The 18745-nt window shown below is 35.1% G+C and overlaps 2 protein-coding genes across 3 annotated transcripts; one reads left to right on the top strand and one right to left on the bottom strand.

Moving 5' to 3' along the window:
- The first annotated feature begins 3815 nt into the window (after nt 1-3815).
- LOC131638980 (ABC transporter G family member 5-like) lies at nt 3816-7964 on the top strand. 2 transcript variants are annotated; one of them, XM_058909506.1, is made up of 2 exons: nt 3816-5911; nt 7389-7964. In XM_058909506.1, exon 1 carries the CDS (start codon nt 3954-3956, stop codon nt 5901-5903), a length of 1950 nt encoding a protein of 649 aa, XP_058765489.1. In that variant the 5' UTR covers nt 3816-3953; the 3' UTR covers nt 5904-5911; nt 7389-7964. The 2 variants fall into 2 exon arrangements, with proteins under 2 accessions (XP_058765489.1, XP_058765488.1); XM_058909505.1 differs by lacking the exon at nt 7389-7964 and adding an exon at nt 6198-6333 and having other exon boundaries at nt 3817-5911.
- LOC131638981 (uncharacterized) lies at nt 6699-18087 on the bottom strand. The gene is made up of 9 exons (XM_058909507.1): nt 17954-18087; nt 17565-17820; nt 17155-17266; nt 16251-16412; nt 15975-16021; nt 15698-15800; nt 14830-14896; nt 14695-14738; nt 6699-7018 (listed from the first exon to the last, which is right to left on the bottom strand). Exons 2-9 carry the CDS (start codon nt 17754-17756, stop codon nt 7014-7016), a joined length of 732 nt encoding a protein of 243 aa, XP_058765490.1. The 5' UTR covers nt 17757-17820; nt 17954-18087; the 3' UTR covers nt 6699-7013.
- Between the last annotated feature and the right edge of the window lie 658 nt (nt 18088-18745).

Below are 18745 nucleotides of genomic sequence, written 5' to 3'. Positions count from 1 at the left end.
TCCCTTAAAACATTACATTACCTCATTAAAATGTTTCATCCAAAGGTATTTAGTAAAATTTCATTTATGTCCTTTGATTTCGGAGATACATATTAAAAAGTTTTTTTTGTTAAAATTTCATATTTCCCGAAATTGCATCTACGAAAGTATTTTAAAATAGTGAACATTGAGAAAAACATCAAATTAAATTAGTTTAGGGGTTTTTCTGGAGCTATATCTATGAAAGGTCTTAGCGCCATAATGTTCCGTAGGTATAGCTCCAAAACATTCTGCTATACTTTGAACCAGCATGATCACTCCCCGTTGTTGTCTTTCTTCCTCAACACTCACCTTCACCAATCTAAAAAACCTTATATCATCAATATTATTTTTCACTCTAAAGTTTCAACTTTTTGGGGCAACAAATTAATGGGAGCAAGAGAAGACTGAGTTTCAGGTAAAAATTCAACTTTGTCCATTACATTACTCACATTAATTATCAAACTTTTATGAAAAATATAACGTTGCTTCCGTATGTACAACTCCGAAACGTGTTGAATATGAACACGTTCCGTATATACATCTCCGGAAAAATGTTTGTGCTATTTTTTTTTACAGGAGTTTTGTAATTTTGTGTTTTTTTATTATTTACAAATATTTATGGTGCACCCCAATAATATCGCAAAAGAATTATTTTCTACAAATGATATTTCTCCGAATGTTCAAGGGGTTGTCGTGAAGGCGGTAGATGTCGGCGGTGACTTTAATAACAAGCAAGAGTTTGATGATTATGATAGCATGCTCTCATGGATTCGTAGAAATGCAATTAGATTTGGTTTTGGTGTGGTAATAGGAAGATCGGATAATGGTTCGGAAAGAAGAAACGCTTTTGTAACAACAATGTATGGTGACTTTTTCCTGGAGAAATTCCCTCTGATCCCAGCTAAGTTGTTTACCTTTTCTCATGGATTCAAGTTGTTATTCTCTCTAAGTTTGTTTCTCTAAAAACCTCTAGGAAAATTTATTCTTGAAAATAATAATTTAGTTGTTTTTTCTCTCAGCTTCAAATTTGAGACACTTAACCAATAATACACAAGGTGCATTGACACACGCTTTACTTACATATAGGGGTGGGAATAGGCTGGGCCGAGCTAGGCTTTGGCAAGCCTAAGCCTGGCCTGTCAAAAATTTTAAAGCCTAAGCCTGGCTTGTGGCTTATCAAAGACTTATTTTTAGGCTTATGCCTGGCCTTTTTGAAGGCCTGTTTGGCCTAAGAGCCTACATAAAAGCCTATTTTATTTGAGCATATGTAAATAAGAAATTTAACTAATGTTTAAATAGACTAACAAATTAAAAGATCAATAAGACTTAATGCTTATTTGCGTTGACTTATTCAAGTTTACCTATTAACATAAATTTTTTGATAATATTTGGTTGAGAGAACTTAAGAAAACAACTTATGACATTGTTCATAAAGATTTTATAGTTAATTTTCATTCGTTCATCAAGATGACTAAGCTTGATTTTTGTATTTTAATTCAAAGTATGAATACAATATTATAATAATGATTAAATTATTCATATATATTTAAATAAGTCAGCCTACTAGGCTTAAAAGACTTTTTGTATGGCCTAGGCCTTTTCAATTTAAAAAAAAAAATCTAACCTGACTTGGGCCTGTGTAAACTAGGTCGTAGGTCCCTGTTAGTCGGCATGGCCTATTCCCACTCCTACTTACACACATTTAAACATTTATTCTTATGTTTCTCGTATAATCTTTAAACTTAAACTGTAAAACCTGACAACCTAGGACTCTTAACGATCAAAGATTCTAGGTTAATCATCGAATTTATTTGTTGATAATGAGAAAAATCAACCAATATTATGTGATTGACCAAATGGGGTATAAATTAAAGAACAACAGATAAGAGATTGACTACTATCATGCCCGTCTAGATTTTCAATCAATCTAAACATATAAAGCACATATATCATGTTAAATGTTTTACTCAAAGAAAACACCAAATGAATTCACGTTTATGTAAAGACATCTGGCTGCATAAACGTGGGTTTGAACTCACGGCATTTCACTTATTCTCTTTTAAAAAATGAATTTTTAGTCCCTAAAAAAAATAACAAACGAATTCATCGGATGTTTTGCCCTATTCATTATTCATATAGTGAAATGTTTCACTAAGAAGACAAAAAAGGACATGATGCATTAATTAATCTATAAACAGTTGCTTGCAATCTTGATTTTAATCGGATCATGTGAATAAGGGAAATCATAGTAGATTAATCGTATTAAGAATCACATCCTACATTAGTAAAAGCATGACACATTTTTCTCACTAAAAGACAAGAGAAAAGGCCAAAGCATTTTCCCATCAATGGAAGAGAAAGGAATGGAAAAAGGAGAAATTATGAAAAGATATAACTAAAGACAGAAAGATTCATTTGGACCATCAATGCACAACTAAACAAACTTCCTTAATGAATAAAAAACAAAACTCAAATACAATACTATAAAGTAATTTAGAATGGATGAGACATTTATTGTGAAGACTCTTTTTTTTTTTTTTTTTAGGGTGTTGAATAATTGAATTGTGAAAGATGAGAGAGTTCACGGGCTAGCTTAGTGTGTTTTTTTCTTCAATCACTTTTATTGATCAAACTAGATTTTGTTTGTTATCAATTTTAGTAATACTATACTATATGTGATAATAAGTTGTTGGCAAATGGAAAATGAGAACTTTGGGGTCTATAATATTCACCACAGAAACAATTCACGGGTTCTTTAACTTTTTGTGTGGATTTTCCATCCTTATCACCATTATTATCTTATTAATTGACTAATTTTATTACTATGTTTTGTTCGGAATAATTCAATGAATCGGGTTAGTTTTTAGCGTTTGAATTCAGGATCTCTAGTTATTACTCCTACGTGTTTCTCCTTGATGAAATATTGATACACATTTGTATTTGTATGCGCGATCATACTAGTATTATTGTGAAAATGATTTTATCAAGAAGTCCAAAATAAAACTGGAGAAACATGTGTCTGGCAGAAGACATGATTGCTTGCATGTAGTTGATCCTTGAACTTGAAGACAAAGATGAAACTTGATGAGCTTATCAAATTTCATAGTTTAACAGGATTTTGATTCCCCTCTAGAGAAACCAAGGGACCACCACCACTTCACAAGTTCCCAAATCCTACTCACTCTCCAGACTTGTGACTCTAAGAAGAATTGGAGTACATGATTTAGCGTGTGTTTGGATTGGCTTTTTTCCACCGCCACCGCACGTTTGCTAAGCAATTTACCGTGAAAAAGAGAAGCTCCAAAAGGGAGCTTCTAGTAGACGTGCGTTTGCATTGATTTCCACCGTGATTCCAAACACATGCTTAGCTTTTCCTAGTTTTCTAATCTCTACATTCTCTACATTGTAATCATTTTTCATGCAGTAAACCAAAAATCTGTACTTGGTAAAATATTTAACAAAAAATTGTACTTGAACTTGAACATGCCGACATGGGATGAAATTGATTATAAAAAAAAATTCAGACACACCTAGACATAGGTGAAGAATAGTGCTATGAGTGAATCCTAGCTTCACATCAGTATCTAATGTTACTATTCTCTTATGAGACCAAAACCATTTACAGTGCTGATTTAGTATCCTTAAACTGTTCTGATTAATGTAAAATACTCCATTAAACAACAAAAAATTATCACTCATAGTATTGACTAACATTTAGTTATTTTTGTTAGTATGTAATAGTTATTATTGATAGTAATTAGTAAATTTACACAAGCATCCTTGTGTTGTGTCAAAATATATAAAATTGGTAGAGAAACAGCAAGAAATGCACGTGAACTTTTATATACAAACTTCGAGGACCTCAGTGTCATTGCAAACCAAACCACCCATTGTAGAGAGAAAGAAGAAACAAAAAACAACCTGTGAAACAGATGAAGGTGCAAGGTTGTGAGGTTGAAGCCATTGGCATAAACTACAAGATCCACACAAACAAAACAGAACACCCTTTTAAAATCTTCAGCAAATCACCACAGCTAGATAGTACTGATGGTCAAGAAACAGAAGATGAGGAAGAAGGAACAAGAGGTGAAAAAAGTTGCAGTGGAGTGAGGCGTGTACTCAAGAATGTGAGTTTTCATGCAAAACCATGGGAGATTCTGGCAATTGTTGGACCAAGTGGAGCTGGAAAGTCATCACTACTTGAGATCTTAGCAGGTAAACACACTCCACAAAAAGGGTCAGTGTTGTTGAACCAGAAACCTGTTGAAAAATCTCAGTTCAGAAAGCTATCAGGTTATGTTACTCAAAAGGATACTTTGTTTCCCTTACTTACAGTTGAAGAAACCATGATGTTCAGTGCAAGGCTAAGGCTAAAACTTCCTCAACAACAACTATGTTCAAGGGTCAAGTCGCTGATTCAAGAGCTTGGACTTGATCATGTTGCTGGGACTAGAATTGGCGACGATCGAGTTCGAGGTATATCAGGCGGGGAAAGGCGCAGAGTTTCTATTGGTGTAGAAATCGTGCATGATCCAAAAGTTTTGATTCTTGATGAACCAACTTCTGGGCTTGATAGTACTTCAGCTTTGCAAATTATTGATATGCTTAAGGTTATGGCTGAAACTAGGGGAAGAACTATAATACTAAGTATTCACCAACCTGGTTTCAGAATTGTGAAGCTGTTCAATTCATTGTTGTTGTTGGCTAATGGTTCTGTGCTACATCATGGAAGTGCTGATTTACTGAGTTTGAATTTGAGATTAATGGGTCTAGAGCTTCCTCTTCATGTCAATGTAGTTGAATTTGCTATTGATTCTATTGATACCATTCAGCAACAACAACAATGTCAGGTGGAAACCGAAACGCCGAGGCTATTGCAAGGGACAATGCAACAGAAGAAAGGTGCTGATAATGAACAACAACCAGGTGAGAGTAAAATTGGTAAGTTCACTTTGCAGCAGCTATTTCAACAATCTAAAGTAATTGATGAAGATACCATCAATAATAAAGGAACTGGAGTGGATTTCACTTATGATTTTGCGAATTCTAGATTGAGAGAAACTATGATTCTAACTCATAGATTCTCCAAAAACATATTTCGTACAAGAGAGCTATTTGCATGTAGGACGATTCAGATGCTAATTTCAGGACTAGTTTTAGGATCAATCTTTTGTAACCTCAAAGATGATCTAAAAGGAACAGAAGAAAAGGTTGGTCTATTTGCTTTCGTATTAACCTTTCTGTTATCAAGCAGCATAGAAGCTCTCCCAATTTTTCTACAAGAAAGGGAAATTCTCATGAAAGAAACATCTTGCGGAAGCTACCGCGTGTCATCTTATGCTATTGCAAATGGACTAGTTTATTTGCCATTTCTTCTAATCCTAGCCATTTTGTTCACAGTTCCTTTATACTGGCTTGTTGGTCTCAACACAAACTTCACTGCTTTTCTGCACTTTCTGTTACTGATATGGCTTATTCTTTATACAGCTAATTCAGTTGTGGTGTGTTTCAGTGCTCTTGTGCCTAATTTCATTGTTGGGAATTCAGTGATTAATGGTGTTATAGGTTCTTTCTTTTTGTTCTCTGGTTACTTCATATCAAACCATGAGATTCCTAGTTACTGGATTTTCATGCATTATATATCACTTTTTAAGTATCCCTTTGAAGGGTTTCTGATCAATGAGTTCTCAAACTCGACAAAGTGTTTGGAGTACATGTTTGGTACATGTGTGATGAAGGGAGAGGATGTGCTTAAAGAAGAAGGGTATGGAGGGGAAGGTAGCAGATGGAAGAATGTTGGTGTCACTGTTGGCTTCATCATGGTTTACAGATTCATTTCTTATGTTATTCTGAGATACAAATGCTCAGAGAGAAGGGTCTAGAGGCTATGGTGAGTTTGTGAATTGTTGTTACTCCTTCTCTCTCTTTCTCACTTTCTCTCTCTATGAAGTTCACATGTCTTGGATTTTACCTATGATAGCAACCAAAGAAGATAATATCAACCAAAAAAAGTGTAAAGAATTGTAGATTCTGCCAGTGTCAACAAATTGTACTAACATGATATTATTGTGTTGGATTTTTGTTTTTATATGATTTCTTTAATTCACATTATTATCTTTCTCTTCTAAATCAAGATTCCTTCATTTCAGCCCTCCTAATTTTCTTTTTCATTTCAGGCTTGTTGGCAATTCACCAGCTTTGTTCTAAAAAAAAACAGTGAAAATGTGATTTTGCCATTATACTGAAAATGTGCTACATGTAACATGGTATAAAAAAGTAATTTATTTTTTAGAGATTTTATTTAAAATAGGATTTTTTGTTGTTGTTGTTGTTGTTGTGGTTTATAATTAGAATAAGTATTTTATTTTAAGAGATAGTTATATTACTATATTTTTAGAACCTAGTTAGATAACTTCTCAAGATAATCAGAAATATTTTTTCGATTCTGATTTTTAAAAGTTAAGGTGGAGGACTGCTTATTACAGATTTCTTCCCTCTCCCACATTTTAAGGAACGAGATTTATCATATACACAAACTGAACAAAGCATTAATTTGCAATTGAAAATATTTGAGTCAATAACTTCAGCTTAAACAAGCTCATCACTATAATGTAAGATTAGTTTAGATTTACCAAAGGAGCTTGAGTCAGGAAGAAGAAACCAATCTTTCCAAATGCGACAAACTATGATTTGGATCTTTGTTTGAAGAGGTGTATATATTTAGAGTCCAACCACTCCGTAAACAAAATTGTCTTCGGTAGTTGGCGACATGTAGGATTACCCAAAACCGAAACAGGCAGGGAGAGGAACAAACATTAAATGAGCAATTTTCATTTACATAGTTGACAAGTGAATGAAAAACTGAAATTTTATGTGACAGGACTAACTAATAATATATGATTTCCATTCTATACAATAAATAGTACGAGGTAATAAACATGAGTCTTGACAAACTTGTAACTTCTTATAGAACAGCTGGTTTGAATTAAGGACTAATGTAGATGTTTTGATTGGCTGCATTTTGTGGTAAAACATTCATGTGTATTCTGTTGTCTTGACTAAGGTCATGACATGCGGTGTGTAGTGTTAAAGGTTATGCAGGTTCTGGTTGTGTAAGCTAATACATGCTGTGAGTTGGATGTCATGCTCGACGTCATGACATCAGTGTTTGACAGCAGTAGCTGCTACATTTTCTATTCTATTTCTATTATGTTTCCTTATTTATCTCAGTCTTTATTTTGGGAAACTAAAGATTATGTTGATTGTACATCAGTAATAGAACAAATCATGGGCTGTCTTTTTGGCACCCTGATATGTGAGAAGCAGAGAATTGAAGTGAAGAATACTGTTTGCTGTGATTTATGCAGAACAGGTACAACATCAAGATGTTCTATGGAATGTCACGACATGCTCTGTGACATCAGTACTTGACAGCAGTTACTGTTATATTTAGCTGTCACGCGCCTGCTGAGCTGGAATATAAAGATTCAGTAAGTACTCAAAAGATGCAGAATATTCTATGGAATATTATGCAGTCCTATGTGGCGCAGGTTTAAAAGAATCAAGATTAGAATATTGGAGAATTATGCAGTTTCCAATTATGAAGATAAATTAGGAAACTTATGATTGAAGACCTTGTTTTTAGCAGAAAGTTTTCTGTGAGTTGTAACAGCAAATAATGCTGTGATTGTAAGCCCAAGTCCAGTTGGGAATAGGTTATAAATAGGAAACTTTGTAACCTAGTTTATTAAGCTAGCCGGCGTTTAGAAAGATGTAACCATTAGGGTTAGCCGTGTAGGTGAACCTCCCGGTTTGTGGGAAGGTCACTGATTTGTGCCTCGAAGCCTGTAGGTAAGAGGTTTGTTTTATTCACTCAGAAGTTGTGAAGCAATGAGTGGAGCTGTGTTCTTGGAGGAAGCTTTGAAGCAACTCTAAGTTATGTTTATTTGTGTATTTAGAATATTGGTAATATGGTCGTCGATGCAGTGGCTGAGTTGTTGACTGCTAGACATCATTGTTGTGATTGGGAGTGGAATGGAGATATTCCATATCTAGGGAGAACCTAGGTAGAGGGGTCATTGGGTAGTGATTAAGTGAGGAGTTGTAAACTGGAAGTTTAGCTCTGAATTAATACTGCTAATAGTGGACTTCATCCCTGACTTGGTATGCCCCCAGAGTAGGTTGGTTAGACCGAACTGGGTGAACAATTATGTGTGTTCGTTACTGTTTGTATGTTGTTCTTTATTTTCTGCACTGGTTTATTAATCTGGTATAAGATGTCGTAACATCCAATATGACATCAGGGAATACTTCCAAAGCTTGTTCTTTTACAGAACCACCTCAAATCAAAATCTGGTTGTGATAACTGAGTTATCATTATGCATAAATGGTTCCAGTATTATTATGATAGTTTAGCATACAGGTGTTGAACCAAAATTAAAGATCATCCTATCCTACCATTGCTGCGTTTATAACAGACCAGATGTCACGGCATCGTATATGACATCTGGGTTCTGTCATACCAGAATTTCAATTGGTATCAGAGCAGGCATCCTATTCTGTTTCAGGATGAGATCGAGGGATGATACTTTCTGGTGCAATGGTAAAGGAGAAGAAGAGCACTTGATTGAGATGTAAAGTCTAGCCGGTTTGATCTATGTGCTAAAGAAGTGATCAGGAGACGACTGACTTTTACTGGAGGTTGTATGACATGGAAGTTTCAGCAGATTTAAAGAAAACACATGGTTTTATTTTTCTCTCAAAAGAAGATTTTTCAACAAATCAGGAGTGAGGATCTTGATAAATTATCTCTTAAACTTATTTGTGGTGACCTAATTAAGAGAATCTTCTTGATTATGGCGTCCAATATGATCCTGATATATCTGAAGATGAACCTTCTTGTGAAAATTTTCTCTAAACAGAGGAATCCTCATCAAGAGAGAAGCTGAAGGTGCAATATCACCGTTAATGTCATAACATCGTAAGACACCTCAACACTTTATTTATATGATCAGTTAAGACCTGTCAGGTTGAAGATGCTATGAAGTATCACTGGAGCTGTGGTCTATGAAGCTGGGGCTGATGAAAGATAAGGGTATTAATCTTATTTTGGTCTATAAAATGATTAAACTTATTTCTCATGATCTCTGAGTTCTTCAAGAAGGATTAAAAGGAGATCCGTGTGTAATGAAAGAAGCCGACGTAGCTGAAGAATCTGCTGAACAAGGAGGGTTCATATGATTGGTTGAATGGTCCCTTGAAGTTGGAGGATGGACCATTCATGACAGGGTAAGAATGAAACCTACATGTTGTTGTATGCCAAGGGAGCAGCTATGTTAGTAGGTTATTGTTGTTTGGATATTGATTTACTTTCAAACCCAACCTAGTGCACCTGGATTGATATGTTTGTGCAAAGGTTATTGTGTTAGGCCTGAGGTTTGTTGAGGATAAATTTTAGTTATTTTCCGCTGCACGGTATTTTTGTTAACCATGGTTTATATAAGTATAGTCCCCTCAACTGGTGTATGAAGTATGTATAGGTATAACTCATGGATTTAATTGCCTCTGGTAGGGATGTTGTATGATGAAACTTTTATGTACAATGCATGGATAAGCGGTGTGGAATTTTCATGATTGTTAGTTTGAGGAGGAGATTTGGTTAACCTCCCCACGTCTGGTTCAGCCTTGTGTTTAGTTGGCTGTTGAACGGTGTCACATGGATCTGGCTGTTGCGTGACACATTTGTAAGAAAAGATTCATCTATCTCTTTCCTAAGGGTGAATCTAATTGGGAAAGGATTTAAGATCAATTGCTATTTGTGCCAAGTACAAGTATTTAATTGATTATCCTTGGAGTTCAAGATAACTGATGTTCTTAAAGATGTTGGAACATCTCTTCTTCAAGACCCTGTACAGGAAGGATAGTGCATTTGTTTTAAGATCTATCTCTTTGGTGGCAACATAAACATATGATCTCTGAAAAACATTTCCTGGCAAGAAACATGTTCAGCTTTGGAGTTCACAAGAAGAAGAAGACATCATAATCTTGATGGTGGTTACTTGGATCAGTTTATTTCTGATCTATGTAAGGAAGTGCATTGGCTAATGTACACTGTGAAGCCAAGAACAAGTGGCAGTATTCTTGACATCATGGAAACAGCTTTGCTCAAGGAAGTGGCATCCTTGGTACAGCTAGAGGATTAGTCTCTAACTAGTCCTTCTGATGACTCATGCATCAGAGTGTATGATGTCGTTGGAAAAGAAGCAGGGATTCATCAAAATGTGGGCTTGGATGACTTAACTGCATAACTGCGGGATGGAGGTTGCTTACTTAAACTTGGTTTCACAACCAGGTCTATGAGAGCATTGAACTCTGGTTCTGTAAAGGGAGGAAGTCCTTTCAAGTGGCAGAAGAAGGAACTGATGGCATACTGGTATGCAGCTACCAGTTGAAGAACAGATGTTCTGGTGCTAAACTTATGTAGTGTGAGTACATTTGTTTGGAACCTACTCCTGATCTGGAAGAGGAGACATCTGCTTTTTGTGTTGATTGGTCAAAATACAATCAACTGAACCTTCCATCCCAAATGTCAGTTTAGTTCAGGCATAAGCTTATGGGAGTTGGAAGTAGAGCTCAGTGCAAGTGAAAGGATTCATTCAGGTTTTCTTTTCAAGACCTCTATGAAAATTCAAGATGAGCTTATATCTGGTATGTTCTTTTGATCAAAGGAACCAGATGTGTGAACTGTTTTCTTAACCATAGAACAGTTAGTGGTGAAAACTGAATACTGTGTTTCATGCATAGTGAAATATGGTTTTGAATATTGTGTGATGATTCAAGGGAGTCAGATTACTGTGTGGAATCTGAGGTATTTTCAGGAGTTATGTCATAAGTGAATCTATTCCAGAAACCTTGTTGAGGGAATCTCCTCATGGGGTACAGATTGTGGCATATATTATCCCTTAATCATGACTGATGTGTAGCTGAGTTGATGGTGTTGGTCATGCTTTCTTTGCCTTTCCCCAAGTGTCATACAGGAGATGTTGAATGAGAAATCCAAAGAGTCTAAATGAATGATGTCATAACAGATGTTGTAACATCATTGTCAAGAAGAATGCTTTCATGTATGAAGAAGAGATCATTTAGAAGGACCTGGTGTGAGCAGCAAATTCTATCTGAGTGACTAATAGGTGCTTTGACGGGAGACTTAGTACTTATTGGATGTACAGCCTGAATACAGATTCATATACTCTATCGGGAGCTAAGTATGTGTTGAAGTGTCCATGGTCTGATTTGAACTATGCATCAATTATAGTTCTGTGTTATCTTCATTTAAGCATTAAGAAAGGCAATGGTTGGCTGGTGAGTTGATTCAAGAAGAAGAAACATATAGGAGATGGTGAGTATCTTGATGGGAGCTGGATATTTACATCAACTATGTGGAAGAAGAAGATGATGTATGTGATGCTTTGTTTTGTATGTTACATCACAACACTTAAAGACACCAATAAAGATTAGGTTCAGACCTATCTGTTGAAGACATGTTCAAGAGCTATTTAGAAGTTTCTTCTATTTCAAGGTACATGAAGTGGCAGTCTGGATCTTGTGTAGCAAGCAAACTAAGGATTCCAAATTTGGAAAGTGTGGCAGTTCCAAATGACGAATGCTTCAGGTTAAGGACAATTATTCAAAACATCCTTATGTTGTAATTCTCAGGGGGAGTATGAAGTATGACAAGACATCAATCAGTGTAGGTGGTGGAACACTCAGAGATATTGATGAGATTTCAAGTCTGATAAACTAATGTCTCGCGTGATGTCACAATATCATTATATCCTGTTGGTTTGGAAAATTATCTAGAATCTAGCATGTGAAGGATGAAGAAGCAACATTAAGTCTGAAGTGACAGTTCTAACTTAATGTGGATTAGAATGAGCAGATTCTGATCTTGGTGATGGTAACATGTTCTGGCAATTCGTGTTTACTTTCATGATGAAGACTTCAGTAGTGAGTATGACTATGAAGACAGAAGTTTGGTGAGATGATCAACATAGTTGTGGATAAAAAGGATTCTTCTAATTCTAATTGGAGAGTATGTTAATCATTATGAGAAACATCATATCAAGGAGGATTTCAAATTATCTTGGCAGACCATGATCAGAGTGCAACTTGGTAAGGTTATGATTAACAAGTGGAAGAAGTGGCAGTTCTTTATGTTGAGTCTGTGGCAACCTTTCTATGGAAGCATCAAGTGACAAAAGGTTATTTAATTATTTCAGGTGGAGATAAGGTGGTAGACTTGAATCTGTTGAAGAAAGAGAAATGGAGTTAGTTGAATGTACTGAGCTGTTCAACTGTATCTTAATGTTATACAAGATGTTATAACATCTAAATTCTGATGTGAGTATATTTTGTAAAGGAGTTACTTTGTAATAGTGGAGTGTGTCAGCTAGTTAGTTGGGCAGAGGGTGCGCTCTTGAAAATATGAAGATGCGTCTTATATTTTCCATTCATCATTACAAGTTTTCCTGTATGAAGCACAAATTATCTCAGATAGGGGGAGTGTCTTCTTAGTTCAAGATATAATTCTAGAAAACTATCTTGGTTTGTTATACTCTATCATCATATTGAAGGTGGTCCAAGTCAGCAGGAGCTTTTTCAACTTAGTTAGAGGAAGTTTCTTATGAAAAGGTTTATTTAACAAGATGTATCATTACAGTCGGCTTTTCTGGGAATGGTTGAATCTAATCATGTGCGTCTGGTATCCACAAATCTTGAACTCGTCTAGTGGCTGCATGTCAACAAGTGTTGGAAGGCTCTTCACAGTTGCAATATACAGTCTCAAGGTGGTCATGTCATGAAGAGTAACTTTTAAGGGGGAGATGTCCGTTGCTTTGGCAACATTTATGGCCAAACAGGGGGAGAAGAGAGTGTCACCCTAGATCATATTGAACAAGTTGGTTCTGTTCATGTTATGTGATAGTGTAGCTTGTGGAACTTGTTCAGCACGACTGATGTTTTGATGTGGTTTAGCAATTTTGCATAACTGGTAGTTTGCTAGTTGTTTTTCTACTATGTTTCTCTAATGTGGTGACAGAATGTTTTAGCCAAAAATTTGCCAAAGGGGAAGATTGTAGATGTTTTGATTGGCTGCATTTTGTGGTAAAACATTCATGTGTATTCTGTTGTCTTGACTAAGGTCATGACATGCGGTGTGTAGTGTTAAAGGTTATGCAGGTTCTGGTTGTGTAAGCTAATACATGCTGTGAGTTGGATGTCATGCTCGACGTCATGACATCAGTGTTTGACAGCAGTAGCTGCTACATTTTCTATTCTATTTCTATTATGTTTCCTTATTTATCTCAGTCTTTATTTTGGGAAACTAAAGATTATGTTGATTGTACATCAGTAATAGAACAAATCATGGGCTGTCTTTTTGGCACCCTGATATGTGAGAAGCAGAGAATTGAAGTGAAGAATACTGTTTGCTGTGATTTATGCAGAACAGGTACAACATCAAGATGTTCTATGGAATGTCACGACATGCTCTGTGACATCAGTACTTGACAGCAGTTACTGTTATATTTAGCTGTCACGCGCCTGCTGAGCTGGAATATAAAGATTCAGTAAGTACTCAAAAGATGCAGAATATTCTATGGAATATTATGCAGTCCTATGTGGCGCAGGTTTAAAAGAATCAAGATTAGAATATTGGAGAATTATGCAGTTTCCAATTATGAAGATAAATTAGGAAACTTATGATTGAAGACCTTGTTTTTAGCAGAAAGTTTTCTGTGAGTTGTAACAGCAAATAATGCTGTGATTGTAAGCCCAAGTCCAGTTGGGAATAGGTTATAAATAGGAAACTTTGTAACCTAGTTTATTAAGCTAGCCGGCGTTTAGAAAGATGTAACCATTAGGGTTAGCCGTGTAGGTGAACCTCCCGGTTTGTGGGAAGGTCACTGATTTGTGCCTCGAAGCCTGTAGGTAAGAGGTTTGTTTTATTCACTCAGAAGTTGTGAAGCAATGAGTGGAGCTGTGTTCTTGGAGGAAGCTTTGAAGCAACTCTAAGTTATGTTTATTTGTGTATTTAGAATATTGGTAATATGGTCGTCGATGCAGTGGCTGAGTTGTTGACTGCTAGACATCATTGTTGTGATTGGGAGTGGAATGGAGATATTCCATATCTAGGGAGAACCTAGGTAGAGGGGTCATTGGGTAGTGATTAAGTGAGGAGTTGTAAACTGGAAGTTTAGCTCTGAATTAATACTGCTAATAGTGGACTTCATCCCTGACTTGGTATGCCCCCAGAGTAGGTTGGTTAGACCGAACTGGGTGAACAATTCTGTGTGCTCGTTACTGTTTGTATGTTGTTCTTTATTTTCTGCACTGGTTTATTAATCTGGTATAAGATGTCGTAACATCCAATATGACATCAGGGAATACTTCCAAAGCTTGTTCTTTTACAGAACCACCTCAGATCAAAATCTGGTTGTGATAACTGAGTTATCATTATGCATAAATGGTTCCAGTATTATTATGATAGTTTAGCATACAGGTGTTGAACCAAAATTAAAGATCATCCTATCCTACCATTGCTGCGTTTATAACAGACCAGATGTCACGGCATCGTATATGACATTTGGGTTCTGTCATACCAGAATTTCAACTAAGACTCAGGATCACTATCGCGCAAGACCGCCCCTCTTACTTTGGCCCTGCCAAGAAAAATATGTAAGTGAGTATACTATCATAATAGCCGCAATGTGTTACTAGAATTATGATTAGCAAGATAGTAAGAACACTTGCCTACGATATGCTGGCATTGCACGATTCTTAACTTTTGCAGTACCTGTATCCCTAGCTGTTTGCTTACCTGCAATCAACAGGAACATGAAAAAATATAAATTCATTAACCCTTGAAAATATAAAGTGGTGAAGCAAAATGTTTAACACATATCAGAGAGTTTTGCTTAACGAACAACACTAAAATATAAGCAGAAGGTCCAATAAAACATAAGCAGAAGCTCGGATATTATTTTTCAAGTTACAATATATTCAAAATGGTGCTAGAAGTAGCATTTCTTCTTTTTTTCCGGTTAACCTTTGGTTAGTGTTTTCTTCATACACAATAGATAGACCTAATGTAGTCATCATTTTCTTAAACAGAGAAATAGATGCAGATCTAGAAAATGGTGGACAAATTCGATGGTTTAAATATGTTAATTACGGTGTGGTTGGTTATAAAGAGAAAGTGAGAAAAGAGAACTAAGTAGGGAGAGTGTGATAAGAGATATGTGAGAAATAAATAAAATTTGAGGCGTTGTTTGATATAGGAGAAAAAGAAAAGAAATAGTGAAGCGGGAAATGTTGATTATTTTCTAAAGTACAAGAATGCCCCTTAACATAGCACTAAATTAAAAGCAAACAAGGGGAACAAATGAAAATTTAGTAACCAAATAGCATTTCTCCTCTCTTAAACCCTCCCTATTTTGAAGAGATTGTTAAACATGGTGTCTCTCTCACACACACTCTTGGTTTTGAGAACAAAATTCACAATATAGATTCACCACATATACTACAGAAAGTCAATAAAATCTTAAACCCTCCTAACAATTTTTTAATTACTTTATTAGTAAAAGACCATATCTTCTGAATGTCATAATACATAACACACCTGGAGAGTTTTGCGCCCCATTATTAGAAACACTTGCTTTCTCTGAGTTGCTAATTTTTTGAAACTTTTGTCGTCGATCCAGTTGTGTGGTTTCATTTCTTTCCTGGTAGAGCGAAAAAGAGTGCTCATAATAAGATAATGGTGGGAGTAACTCAAAAGAAGTAAAATAGCATATAAACTCCCAGGAATCCCTACCAAAAAATTATGATTTGAGAAATCAACCAAATAAAAATAAATACCCCAAGCATAATAGTTCAACTCAATTTGGATATTGTACCTTCTCAGCCTCCATCATGTTTGTCAACTGGACAGAGCGTTCTTGCACTGGCAGCACAAAAAGATGCAACTGTTAAAACCGGCACAGCGCCATAAAAGATCCAATTGAAGTTATATATTCCTTGCAAACATCTTTGGAAGGCTCATCTAAAGATAGAGCCTAGTAATTCAACTTAATAAAATTTCATTTTTGAACATGTTAAGAAAGAAGCAAACAGAAATCAAGACATTTTGTAAGATTCAAAAGATTGACATAGTATAAGGATGAGGATCTAACCATCTATAAGAGAACATTTTATACTTTTGAATGCCTTAAAGAGGCCCAAGGATAAATTTGATACAGCTTCACTAGCACTGGAGTCCACAAGTTTGGTGAGAGGAATGGTGATAAGAGGCATTCCTTTTGATTTTTGAGCAATTAATTTAGCAGAATTAATGCCTGTAATAAGTAGCACAAAATAGATGGGAGTGAACAATCAGTAAGCTTCCCTAAAATGATTCCTCAAAATAAAAATAGTATGGCATTATTCATGGCATGCATCAGACAATTTAGAAATCGCGACATATCAAAGAGGTCCTTCCATATAAGATATTTGTACCGATATTATATAATGAGGACATTAATATCTCTAACCCAGTACTATATATTCAATAAGCAATTACCAAGAGTATGTTTGGATTGACTTATTCATGCTTATCTATCAACATAAACACTTGTGAGACTGTTTTAGAGAACTTATAGTAACAACTTGTGACATGTCCATAAGCTCTCTAGGACAACTTATGAAAACAACGACTTTATTTTATCTTTTGCTATAGAAATAGCTTGTACATAAACACTTATACGATAACTGTTTTTGCTATAAGCGTTAGTTAAGCTGTTCATTGAAACTGGTCTCGAATTAATATCATCAAAATCACCTCATAAGAGTCACAAAGATGCAACTGTCATAGGCAAGTCAACGAGTACAACCAACTCCATGCATTCCACAGGAGGTTATACTTCAAATTTTAATTAATTCAAATTTCAACTCATTGTATTCATAAATTCATAATTCCTATTCAAACTTCACAGAAGAAAGTCAATTTATTCACACTTATAAAGTATGTTATTTTTACTTTAAAGTTTTTATCAGATTAAGATAGAAACAAAAAGTAGAAGCGATAAGAGTACTGCTTACCATCAGAATTTGAATCTGCCTCTAGAACCAGCTTCAGATCTTCTGACTTAAGGGAAGTTACAAAATAATCAATAAACTCTGACCAAGAGCCCCCGATTCCAATAATATCCCTCTGCAAAAAGGTCAAAAGACGACTATTACTACGAATCAAAATCAAAATCTTTCACAAAGTTTAAGCTAATTTACATAATATCACATCTTTACAAGAATAAAAGAAAATCATAATTTGAAATCCAGGATCATAAATTCATGACATGAATGTTTCACTTTTTGTAATAAAATGCCTCAATTTAACCTTAAACTCACTTTCTAACTAAAATCAATTTTTCAAAATGCACTCAATCAAAATCAATTTTTGCCACAGTATAACTAACTAAATAGATGAAGAAATGGTGATAGAATATACTCACAATGTCTTCAAGCAATGAAACTGAAAGATGAGCTTCCCAAGTATCAGTGTGGAAATCAGTGACATGAATTAGTAAGTGAGAAGAATCAGGAGCATAAGCATGGAACAAAAAAGGACGCAAAGGTGAAGAAGTGTGAGGTTTCAACTCCAGTTTGGGTTCGGCAAAGATTGGCTCAAAGTGTTGAAACGCCATTGCCAGATAAATTGATGAAGTGAAGCTTCATTAGCTAGCTACTACTACTAGAGAGCTTCTTCCACTGTAACAAAAACAAGAAAATTGAGTCACCTTTATTGAAAAGCTTCATGTTGAAGTTGGTAACATATGAAATGAATCGAAAAATAAAAATCTAGGGTTTTGATTCTCGTAATAATAATTTTTAAATGGATTACCGATGTTAATAGTTTAGTGTTAAGGTGAGAAAACACAAATTGGGGAAGATAAGGATGTACAGTGCGATTCGAGGAGGGAAGAAGCCGGAAGACGAGTAGACCTTACTCATATATACTTTTAAAAGTTTTAAAAGTTGTTAAAAAAAATTATGTTTACAAGAAAATTATCATCCTAATTCCATAAACAAATATTTTTTACTTAACTACTCCCTCTGGTCTCATTTATAAAGAAAAGATTTCCTTTCTAGATACATTGAATAAATAATATATTTAGACAACATATTGTCCGGATACATTACTTATTCAATGGTCTCATTTATAAAGAAAAAATTTCCTTTCTAGATACATTGAATAAATAATGTATTTAGACAACATATTGTCCGGATACATTACTTATTCAATGTATCTAAAAAGAAAATCTTTTCTTATAAATATAACCGGAGGTAGTATTTCTGAATATATTCAATGAAGTTCATATTATTTAGAAGTATTTTTCAATATACTTATTTTTCCAAATTTTATGAATCCATTCTTAAGCTATGTTGGATACGTAAGAAAAAAAGAATGGGGAATAGAGTGGAGCAGGATGGAATGGAGTGGAATGAAATAAAGATATCATTTTATTGTCTGGGTACGTCATGAATGAATAGAGTAATTTTATCGTTCCGCCCAAATCGGAGGATAAAAAAAATTAGGCTTAATTGCAACTTTGGTCCCCCTATTTAGTATTTTTCTTGATTTTGATCCCCACATTTTAAAAACCACTATTTTAGTCCATTTTTTAAGTTTTCT

The sequence above is a fragment of the Vicia villosa genome, unplaced genomic scaffold (genome assembly GCF_029867415.1).
Source record: "Vicia villosa cultivar HV-30 ecotype Madison, WI unplaced genomic scaffold, Vvil1.0 ctg.002495F_1_1, whole genome shotgun sequence".
Lineage (NCBI taxonomy): Eukaryota > Viridiplantae > Streptophyta > Magnoliopsida > Fabales > Fabaceae > Vicia > Vicia villosa.
The sequence above is the reverse complement of the archived record's forward strand: the minus strand, read 5'-3'. Positions and strand labels throughout refer to the sequence as shown.

Excerpts from the sequence above, each read along its gene's own strand:
- LOC131638980 (XM_058909506.1), top strand. The coding sequence starts at position 3,954 with ATGAAGGTGCAAGGTTGTGAGGTTGAAGCCATTGGCATAAACTACAAG.
- LOC131638981 (XM_058909507.1), bottom strand. The coding sequence starts at position 17,756 with ATGGCGTTTCAACACTTTGAGCCAATCTTTGCCGAACCCAAACTGGAG. Across the intron at positions 15,801-15,974 it reads ACATGATGGAGGCTGAGAAG|GAAAGAAATGAAACCACACA; the intron begins GTACAATATCCA and ends TCGCTCTACCAG. Across the intron at positions 14,897-15,697 it reads TGGGGCGCAAAACTCTCCAG|GTAAGCAAACAGCTAGGGAT; the intron begins GTGTGTTATGTA and ends TGTTGATTGCAG.